Genomic DNA, 11,722 nt, shown 5'->3' on the forward strand with positions numbered 1-11,722 from the left:
CTATAGCACACAGGTAAACAACGATCGATGAACTGCGCCTCGAAGTGCTCATCTGTGGGTGGCCGTGTAGCAGAGTGAAGTGGCTGAGTCTGCTGCACTGGAGGAACGGTCGGCCTGTGTGCAAACCTGCTGGGGCGAGGGTGTTCATGTCGTTTATCGGGCGTAAATGCGCCCTGACGTGGCCATGGAGCTCCTCTGTGGTGGATGTCCGTGACACATACTGACGGCTGCCACGAAGTGCACGGTTCTGCAGGCGCCATGTGTTGCGGGGAATAGGCAACAGGTTGTTGCATGACGTTGCACGCAAGCACCTCGTGTTGCAGCAGTTCTTCACGCACGATCTGCCGTATAGTAGACGAATGATCGGCGGACGGGCTCTCATCGATGCTGGAATGGTTGTCACATTTTCCAATCGGCCAAATTTTGGCGCAATGCGACGTGTCTTCAACGTCTCAAATGTACGGCAGTGACGTACGACATCTGAGACAGAATCAATGTGTTCTCTGCCTATAAGAAAATTATAGACATCCTCTGCAATTTCCTTGAGGAGATGTCCGACTCGGTCTTCCTCAGACATCTGGGAATTCACTATTTTGCACAGCTTGAGAATCTCTTCATTGTAAGTAGTGCAAGTTTCTCCGGGAGCTTGAACTCTTTGAGCTAGTGTTCGCTCCGCGCGCTTCTGTTTGGCGCAGGAGTCGCCAAAACACTTAATTTTTTTAACGAAGTGCTCCCACGTTGTTAGGGAGTCTTCGTGGTTTTCATACCACATCAGCGCTGTCTCACTCAGAAACAGTACGATGTATTCAAGCTTAGTGACAGAGTCCCAATGGTTGTATTGGCTCACCCTTGCGTAGTGCGTCAGCTACTCGTCGACATCTTCGCCCGCTTTTCCCGCGAATGAGCGTGGTTCCATGTAGTGCTGCAAAGGTCCAACCGGCGTCGACCTTGGAGCAGGGACAACTAGAGCTGGTGTTTGTCCACTTCGGTCCTGAGCGATGGGGACAGTCCCTGGCAAGAGACCGGCAAGACGGCAGCTCCGGCGAAGTTCTAGGTGTTGTGACTCCGTGCTACGTTGTGTCGTACCCAGCACGCTCCACCACTTTGTTACGCCCACGAAAGGCGTTTATTGAACAGCCAGCCAGGCAGGGTTAGTCGCGACGGCCTTGATCAGCTGAGTGCCTGTGAAGATTCATCTAGCCTGCCGCACGTCGTCTTCCTCTTCACCCGTCTTGGATGCCCCACAATCTGTTAAGGCGTAAACCTAGCACGCACGTAAGAGTGTCACAATATTTTCGTTTCGTCAATTAACTGTCACCTTTGTGACGTGCCTGAAGCCATTGAACACTCTTTCATTGATTGTAAAGATGCCTTATCCCTAAAAATTTGCAAAAATATTTTGATCTAAATTCTCACAGTATCTGATATCTTGTTGCTCCGTGTGATGATGTACTATTCGATATGTTTTTCTGATAGGCCTGCATAGCCTATGGAAAACTCGTATGCAAGACTGAAATGCAGGAAGAACTATTTCCTCAAGATTGCATTTCGCTCAAATGATTATGCACTTAAAGGATATTTACGATCAAGAAAAAGCCAGATTGGTATCCACTTTTGATTAGGTGTTTAACATTACCTTTCAAGTTTTTGTTGTGATGGAAGGTGTTGCTGTATGTGACGTTTTCATTATATGGAGTGCTCATTGACGTGTGATTACTTACGTCCACCTGGTGCTCATATTATTGTAAATAGTTCCTATACATACATATTTTAATTCTTTGTAATAAATACCATGTTAAAAAAAGTGTATAGTGCAGTGGCTATGATGCTCACCTTCGGACCGTGGGTACCCGGGTTCGAATCCCACCTCGCCAAGAAAGTCTATTTTCTTTTATTTATTTATTTATTTCACTTTCTTTCTGTCTCTTTCTCTCTCTGCACCTCCTCTCCTCCTATGCTCGGCTTTCACTACTGATCAACGCTCGGCATGGTTCAACCTCGGCTTTAAACAGCTCCAACCATTAAAAAAACCTCATGTAGCTCACATGGTAGGCTGGACGTTGGCACGCATAACATAGTGATTTCTGTGGCGGGATTCGAACCCGGGTCCTGTCCTTGTGGTCCTGCGATACACCAGCAACGAGGGAGTGCCACAGCTCCAAGTTCAGCTCGGAGCCCTGCACACTTCATCTTTCCCATTTTTTTCAAATAAACTTTCTCGCGCTAACTGCAGATTTATGCTAAAAGCAAACAACCTAATTAAATGGAGGAGCATGTGATTCAGTCACTACGAGCAGACTTTCAGATTTCCCCATCATGCCTTCTTTCTTCTTGCCCACTATCACTCCCAATTTACAGTGCTGGCTTGGCCTCCGATTTATTTTATTTTATCTAATTGGCTTTTTATATAAATTTCTCTTGGGTTGCCGGCGACGACGACGGTCGGGTGGTGTGGGCTTACCAGGCCCCGGAAACTCTCGAGTTCACCAAATGGCCACAGAGGGCGAAAAATCAACCGCGGCGCGTTCCAGCATAAGCGCGCAAGTGGAGCTACTGTAATTTGGTCGAATACTTTAGTTTGTATTTTTTCTGCTAGGGGCGCTCAACACGACTCAATATTTGAGCTATTTAAGTACATATAATAACCGACAGACACAGTTACAGTGTCATTTTTTTACAAAATAAGCAGTCTATTGTTTTTATTGGACTTCTGTTATTAAAGTCCGTGCTTTGTTACTTGAATAAAGGTTTTGAGGCCTCACTGACGTGATCAGCGGCAGCCCACTGGTATCGATTGCAGTCCGTGCTGTTTATCGATTCAAATTGTACGGCGGTTATATTTGCGAACGGGGTGGTCGTTTCCTTTAAGCAGCATTACGCAGGTTCATTTTAATTAGATATCAATAATACCTCAGCCAGTTTATGCGTCCAACATTCGATAGCTGCCACCAAGCGAACGTGTTTAAAGACGGTGAATTTTATCAGCTGTGGCGTTTCACTGGCGGCTGCATGCACGGCTTCCGCCGTTTGTGATCTGCCGCGTTGCGTCTGGTTGCTCGAAAAAACGTGCTGGCCAGTACGAAAATTCATCGCTGGAACCGAGCACAGTCTGCTTGAAGACTACCCACGAAAGCGGATTAACCTTGCAGCCCCTGGGCTTGTGCGCCGGTGAGTAAAAAAGCAGTGTTTCGCATTTTCAACTTTGAATTTCTTTGCGTGCGAGGCGGATAAAGCAGATTCCTGTCGTCATTTCTTAAAAGTAGAAAATAGTAATAATTATAAAGTTATTGCCCTTCCAAAGCAATTCAAACGAGGCTCTTGCTACTTTGCCAAGTTGCTAAAATTGCTAACATGAGTACAGCACAAATAATAAAGTTTTGGCTGTTTCTGCATAAATGATACACCGCGATAAATTCACTGCACATTAGTGACAAGTGTACTTCCGGTGATACAGTTAGATTAACTGCATTTGAGACATAACAAGATGACTGTGTTTATTACTAGTATCTGGCAGAATCGAGACTTGACTAAGCACAGCCCACACAAGGACACCACTGAAAGAAATGCACACTCAAAACAGTGTTGTGTGTGTGGGTTTGTGCGTTTTTCTGTCATGGAGCGTTTCGTGCACTGTTCTCTGTCATACATGAATCACAAACTCACGCACACTTCCACCATAGTAATTTAGGCTCTTTTTTCTTTCGACTCCAGCCTCCAAGACGCTGCTCATATTTGGACTCATCCCTTTGGACTCTATTGTCTCTGGACATAGAAGTCAACCGTGAACGTGTCTCCACTGGAAGTATCATCAAGGGCCAGAATCCTCACAGGGTATGTTTCTGAACACTTCAACTGGAACCGTGATTTTTCTTCATTTATGGGACTGACTTTTGTTTCACCATTTTTTGCTTTCATGTGTGTCATGGCTTTGTCATTTCTCTTTTCAGGAAGACGGACAAAACAGAGATTATTGGTCTGCAAGCTGCCCACGCTAAGCCACAAGATGCTCAACTGTCACCACAATGACCACAGGTCCTCTTGAACTACGTGCCTCACTATGAAATGTTTGGAAGTTTACCAGATAGAGAGGTGTGAGCCCTATTAGGAAAACAGCAGTCTACAGTTCTGTATCATACTGAGCGGGAATGAGAAATTTGACATACAAGCTTAGTTGCTTTTAAGGGCGCTTTATGAGAATCGGAGAAGTAACATGTTGAGTCCCAACTTGTTTCTTTTGCAGTCATTATAGCCATGACGACCAGAACAGAAACAATGTAGCAAGCTCCTACTTGCTAATGCACAAACTCTGTCATCTGCTATTTGCAAATCAATTTGACGGGCATTAGTACCACGAAGTATCACATGCTCCCTCACAACGATAATTTGTTACATGACAATGCAAGGAATTTTAAAATGATCAAAAGCGCTTAATGCAATTTTAAGGAAATGACACTTCATGTTGACTGAAACTCATTTTATTTTTTGCTTAAAGTACCCTCAGGGCCGCAGGCATTAAAGAGGGGAGTGGTTACAAAGTAGTAGAGTAAAACAAACAAGTGCAGTGAGTTCTTGTAACATAATGATTCTCCTGATTATACAATGTTAGCTAATGTTTTGCAAAAAAGTTTGTTATCTGTGATGGCTACGATACTTGGTGGTTCCATTTCTGAGATGTACGGGGCATGAAAGAAAGACTTCGTGTTACATGAATCAATTCCTACCTTAATGCGATGATCGACGCAGTTTGAAATACACTGAGGCCGCAGTATGAAGTCGTCATGAAGTGTGGTGTGATAGAAAATTTTATGAAATAGCAAACGATGGCCGACTTTACGGTGATTAGCTAGTGAAATGAGTGCTAGGCCAGTTTACATTGAAGTTATGCTTGCGGTACGGTTATAATTAGAAATAATGAAACGAGTAGAGTTACTGTGTACTAGTTCAAGTGAAGTAATAAGATTAACGCGACTGGGATCCCGTATTGCAGATGCATATTCAAGTTTCAAGCGAATTAGTCTTGTAAAGCTGTAGTTCTAAAGTAGACGGTGCTTTGGAAAAGTTATGCCATAAGTACCCGAGCATGTCATTAGCACTGCTAATGACGTACTTTATATTATTGGTCCAATTTAAGTTATTTATATGACATGACAAAATCTAAGGGAACGTTAGCATGGCAAGTGCTAGGACTAGAATTAGATCTGGAAATGCACATGATTTTACATTTGCTTACTACAAGAGGCTCATATACAGTTTGCATGAAATCAATAACTAGGCTAGTACTGCACCATAAGAGATAGCTAGAAAAGGCAAGCTCACACAACCGGTCAGCCTATTTCACACTTCACAAACATGAGAAATCACTAAAAGCAAATTTTCTTTCTCTTCAAACAGCAGATGACAAAACCTGCGCACGGTGCGCTCCCAAAAATATTTTGAAATGTACTCACAGAATAAGTTCAGCTTAACATTCAGCTAATCAACAGTGAACGAGCAAGGGAAACCTCAGCGTGGGAACTGGTCTTCGTCTCGGCCCTCACTAATATGTTTGCTTGGTGAAACGCTGGCTCCAAGCTGAGGCTTCCCTTGGTCACCTGTTACTCAAATGAAGTGTTCATCTCCTTGCAACCTCTTTGCTGTGTTTGAATACATATACCGAGATTATTTTTCACCATGAAACCACAAATTCCATTTCCCAAGGATCTGTGAGCATTAATTGGGCTTGCTTATATGTTGATTTAGTGCCCTTGTTTATTCACACAATATTTTCAGAAGTCCTTGTAAGCACTGCTGTCTCCATAACGTTCTTTGGTTTCCTTACAAGTACTCCACTTGTGTCAAAGCCTTTGCTGCCGCACCTGAGCACTAAATGTGCAGCAGAAAAATATCAAGAGCAGGAAATGTGATGTAAAATTTAGCATAACGCCCCCTCGTACACTTCGTGCCTCTCGCCAATGTGTTATGAGAGCAATGAGACATTGCAGCTCGAGCTTATCTTGCTGACAGTACATTTTTGCCGAGCAATTTTTTGTGTTCCTTTCTTTAATCTAGTACGCAATCCAAGTACGAGGGCAGCTCAGCATAAATATCACTGTCTGAACCTTCGTTCTCCCTGCTTTACGGCACGCCGAACACGATGACAAAACTTCGCTCGATTTCAGCTTTGGGTCCCAATAAATAGATGGTTATCTGTGTTGTAAACTCAGTGACGGACAACATTAAGTCCACCTGAGCTGTACGAAAATTGTGATCATGTACTGCCTCATTCACCATTGACAATAAACAATGTGAGCTTACTTGTTTGAAGTGTTTTATTGCCAGTTGAGGCCTCTCGGTCACCTGGCGACATAATGAAGATATCTGTAGTCATGTTAGAGTACAGTACACACGAATACCTCCCCGAAAGCGGTAACCAAACGCCCAAAAGCAGCGAGCGAGCAGCGCGACCAGCCCTACGAACCGCTACCGTAGCGGCCATATTGCTCACTACATAATGATGATGATATTAGTTTCGATTCTGCCAGCGCCATCTCTCGGTCGCATACTTCAGTTCACAACGCCACCGCTACGCTTATTTTCGTTGCACTGTGGAAGGTACAGTTTCCCTTCTCTAAGTTTGTATGGGTGTTCTGTGGGCTTACCCCCACATTATTTTTTCTTTCCTTTCATTTGAGGGGTTCAGACTAAGCCATATTGTGGCGCCGCCGAGAAGTTTGCGCATGGCCTTCGAGACGAAAAGTGTGGCACGCTGGTGCCGGCGAATGTTGAGAATTGTTCTCTCGCTTGGCCGCACACTCAGTGACACACACTCGGTGATCCAAGTTGGCAAGAGGTTCATTGAAAAGTGAAACATACCCAGCGCATTAAAACGCATTGAGAAGTTTATTGTGGCTGAATTGAGAAAACGTGCAACTCGCATGATTGATCAGAATTGCGCTTGTGTCAGAAAAAGAGCCGTTCTAAGTGAGGGCAAGTTTGCTTTTCAAACTGCTACTAGATCACAGGTGCTGCTACCTCACTTCCGGCAGTGTTTTCCTTTGCCACCTGCTTCTGGGGTCTCTATGAAGGTGGCACCATCACACTCTAGAAGGCAAACAGACGATTAGGCACCACAGGGCAGGCATTCCGGGACAACTCGGGATCCGGAGAGGCGAAAGCAGAACAAAAGACCATGCCACATGTAAGCCACGGGAGATTGGAACCAAGGCGGTAACACAGGATTATGTCCCACCTAAACCGGGATCCTACACATTACATGGCCTGCCCAGCGCCATTTTTTCCACTTAATGTCGACTAGAATATCGGCTATCCCCATTTGTTCTCTGATCCACACCGCTCTCTTCCCGTCTCTTACCGTTAGCCCTAACATTTTTCGTTGTATCGCTCTTTGTGTGATCCTTAACTTATTCTCGAACTTCTAACTTGTTCTCGAGCTTCAAGTTTCTGCCCGATATGTTGGCACTGGTAGAATACAATGATGGTACACTTTTCAATGACAGTGGTAAGCTCCCAGTCAGGATTTGGCAATGCTGCCATATACACTCCAAACTAATTTTATTCTTTTGGAAATTTCCTTCTCATGATCAGGGTCCCCTGTGAGTAATTGACCTAGATAAACATATTCCTTTACAGACTGTAGAGGCTGACTGGCGACCCTGAATTCTTGTTCCCTTGCGAGGCTTTTGTACATTATGTTTGTCTTCTGCATATCAATCTTCAACCCCACTCTTACACTTTCTCGGTTAAGGTCCTCAATCATTTGCTGTAACATTGAAATTTAATGTCTCGAAACTAGTTCACTCCTCAGAATTTGTTTCAAGTGTATATGCCTTACTAACTCAGCAGCTATAATTCGTTGATTGAAAGATGTGCCGTAAAATGATTAAAAATTTAATTAACATAATTATGTTATTCAATTAGGCATTGAAATTTCTCGTGTAAATAATGGCCGCCTCATCGAGTACCTTAGATAAAGGATTATATTTGTGCTATCTGCCACAGGCAATGTCTAAAAAAATTGGTGCAGCTAAAATGAAACACCCTGTATATGGTATAGTGCTCGACGGAAAACACCCACCTCCCGAAATAAATTTCTGGCTGAGTCACTACCCTGTTCTGTGTTTTTTTTTGCTGTGTCCTGTGTCTCGCTGTTTACAAGATGTGCCAGCCATCCCAAGTGAAGATGCTGAAATGTCAAAATTTGGGGCAGTACACAGGTTTGCACAGTGCTACCAAGCAATATTCAGTAGGTTAAACAAGCGTGCATAAAGCAGTATTTTTTATATTATGCAAATCCCGTAAATGTTGCATGCCTTTCGCTTTTAATGACTTATCATTTATTGTTTTGTTTTGAGCATTTTGGTGCACCTGAAGAAAAGTAAGCTTAAGTTAATTCGACAGGGTCATATCATACAATTGAAACAGTAGAATTTTTGCGAAGCATGGCGCGAACTGTTGAACTGTGCGCAGGCACCGAAGGCGGGGGAAGACCACTCGGTGCAGCAGAGGCCCATCACGCTGGGTGTGCAGGGCGTGCAGCAGATCATTCGGTGCATGAACGACGGCAGCCGCGAGGTCAAGGACGTGCTGCTCAATGAGTGTAGCGTGCTGTTCGAGTGCAAGGTGTGCCGCAGTATTTTCCGCAGCCTGGCCAACCTGCTGGCCCACAAGCGCATCTACTGCTCCAAACACCTGTGCGAGGAAATGCCGCTGAGCACGCTCTCGGCGCTGTCGGAGGAGCCAACTCTGCCAAGCCCCACTGGCGAGTTGCAGCTGACGCCCACTGCAGACACTGCGAGTGCAATGTACCAGCGGGTGCGCCGCGAGGACGAGCAGCCGCCACAGGACAAGAAGCCATCGTCAAGCCAGGCGACCTCGTCGCAGACCCGCTACCTCTCTGTGCGCAGTGACTGTGACCTGTCCCAGCTGCTGTGCCTCAACTGTGACACAATGTACACGTCTGTCACGATGCTCTATGTGCACATGGTGTCGCTGCACTCAACTAGGCGTCGCTACTACCGGTGTCCCTTGTGCCGCGCTAGCTTTGTGGAGTTGTGGGAGGTCACGCGCCACCTCATAAGTGTGCACAGTCAGACCAAGAAGCAGATCGTTCAGCTGCGCGACAGCATCCATGGTGGCATCCAGCTGCGCAAGAGCCGGCTGCAGCACATAGTCGACTGCCTGCAGCGCAACAGCAGCACCGCCGCTGTCTGCAGCCAGTGCAGTCGGCTGCCGGCCACCTACCCCTGTCACCGGGCGGACCGACTGGCCAAGAAGGCCCGCCGTAAGGGCGTGCCACGGCGTAGGCCGCTAGTGTCAAACCCAGATGGGGCTAGCGGCAGTGGTGCCAAGAGGACAGTGCAGCTGCACAGTGCCAACATGTCGCCAGCCATGGAGCGCAAGATCCTGGCCATCAGCAACTACGACCGGCTGGCATGCCTGCGCTGCAAGCGGATCTTCTCGAGCTTCTCCAGCCTGCGCCGGCACGCTGCCGTGCACTCGGGTCGGTTCCGGTGCACTCGCTGCATATACCAGTCATACAACCGTGCCGACTGCCGCAGCCATGTGCAGCGTATGCACGCAGACACGGCGCACAATGCCGAGCGCATGATTGTGCACATGCCGGGCAAAGAGGAGGGCGGCCACCGGATGGCCACGCGGCGCCTCAGCTCGCTTTCATCGCTGGTCACGCGCTCTGGCGCCTACGCCAAAAGCACGGTGTAAGATATTTCACACCATATCTTACACCGTGCTCAAGAGGCAGCGGTAACAGCAGATTGCGTTGCTGTGATCCGTACGATTCTATGTTTCAGCCTGTGATTGTGCCGCTGCCTCTTCCATCATTTGGTCAGGCCTCTTTGAATTTCCCAGAGGTGGAGCAGATGTCTGTCCACATCCGGTGTCTCTGTGGTTGTAGTGAGTTGCTTGGTGGCAGCTTTAAAGTCTGCTTGTAGCTGTTGTATCCGCTCATGTTGTTGATGTATCCTGTTGTTCAAACTTGCTTTTGTTGTGCCAAAAGGCGTCCCAGTTCATTATTTTGATTGCACATTCTGGGGTGCATGTGGCCGCCAGTTGAAATTCTGTGGCTAGAATGCTGTGGTCACTGCCGAGGTTCTCCATTAGGTTGTTCTGGGAGCACTGAGTCAACCCCTTGACCATTGTTAGGTTGGGGCAGGTGTCTCTGCTTACACTGTTACCCGTTCTGGTTGGTGTGTCAGGTTCTGTCAGCAGAATCAGTCGATGAAGGGTTATAGCGTGGGCTAGATGGCAGCCTTTTGGAGTTTCTGTTTGGTACCCCCAGGCTGGGCGGGACACATTGAAGCCCCCCAGAATAATCAATTTCTTGACTTGTTTGCTGGCGGCCAAAAAAAGATGTCTGAAGTCGTCCTGTCGTGATTTAGGTGCAATGTAGATGTTAAGCAAAAACAAGCAGGTTTGATTTCGATTGCTGGGTACAATTTCTAAGAGCACATGCAGAATGTGGGAGTTGTCGAGCGTGTGCTGGATCACTGCGATTTGTTTGGACCCAAGTATGGCAGCTAGTGGTGGTTTGGTGGTGTCGTGCTTGACTTTGTACGCATTTTATCCAGTGAGGGTGGGAGTGCAATGTACTTCTTGTAGTGCTGTTATGTCTGGTGGGTGAGGCTGTGTGGCCAAAAACTGTGTGAGGGTGCCACCCTTCCTTTGGTACCCTCTACAATTCCATTGCCACACTCGGAAGGGTGTAGTAGCACGTCTCTTAAGTTTGCTGGCCATGATTAGTTGATACCGCCTCGCTGGTGAGGGCAGGTGTTGCTGTACTAGCCAGACTAGTATAAGGGTGTGACCTTCATGGTTCTTGAGTGGCATTAGTGTTATGTGGGAGGGAGTCGTTTTGCTGGCTGAGGGTTGCGCTGATGAATTGCTTCATGTCAGTCATGGCTTGTTGTATGACTTGTTGTAGCCTGTGCTTAATATCGGCCATAATCTCTTCTTTCCTTTTGCATTTCCGCTCTAAGGACCGTCACCATTTCTTCTATCATTTTGCCCACTTCTTGTTTGGTGCAGGAATTATGAGGGGGTTTCTTGGGTGTGGGCACTCTTTGTGAGTGGAATCGTTTGTGCTGGAGGTAGTTTGTTTTACGTTTGTGGTGCGGACGGGGGTGAAGGAAGGGAGGAGGAAAGAGCGGGAAACTGCGCTGACCAACTCGCCGTTATCACCTTCGTAGTGTGCTGGTCGGTCGTGCTCGTCCATGTGGTCCGAGTCTCTTTTTGCTGTATCTGGCTGCGGCTACCAGATCGGCTCCGACCACGTGGTTGCTTCTGGTCCTTGGACGGCCTGCGGGCCCTGGACCTACAGCGACTTTGGGACTGGCTGTGTCCCCGGGATCGGTTGTGGGAACAGCCATTTGTTGCACCAGTAGTCGTAGGTACCGCAATGTTGAATGTTGTAAGCTTGCCGGTGCTTTTCTGCTGCTCTTGGAGCACGTGACTTGTTAAATAATTTCCGTTGCCTTGCTATACATCGGGAGTCGGTGGCAGGTTTCTCTCCGCCACAATGGAAGCATTTGAGCGTGCAATCATGGTCTTCGGAGGGGTTGAGAGTTCCGCAAGCATTACACCGAGGTTTATCTGGGTTTGGGTAAACATACGCTCATTGACCTGTGGAGAGGCACACGCTGCACAGCCGCTGGCGGGGTTGATGAATGTTGCACCGGTATTCGGCTCCGCAATAGATGTGCCGGAG

General features: G+C 46.9%; 1 protein-coding gene across 1 annotated transcript; it reads left to right on the forward strand.

Moving 5' to 3' along the window:
- The first annotated feature begins 7,168 nt into the window (after positions 1 to 7,168).
- Positions 7,169 to 9,720, forward strand: LOC119444197 (zinc finger protein 800). Its single transcript, XM_037708639.1, has 2 exons — positions 7,169 to 7,177; positions 8,467 to 9,720. Exons 1-2 carry the CDS (start codon positions 7,169 to 7,171, stop codon positions 9,718 to 9,720), a joined length of 1,263 nt encoding a protein of 420 aa, XP_037564567.1.
- Positions 9,721 to 11,722: the final 2,002 nt, after the last annotated feature.

This window comes from Dermacentor silvarum, chromosome 1 (genome assembly GCF_013339745.2).
Source record: "Dermacentor silvarum isolate Dsil-2018 chromosome 1, BIME_Dsil_1.4, whole genome shotgun sequence".
In the NCBI taxonomy this organism is placed as follows: domain Eukaryota; kingdom Metazoa; phylum Arthropoda; class Arachnida; order Ixodida; family Ixodidae; genus Dermacentor; species Dermacentor silvarum.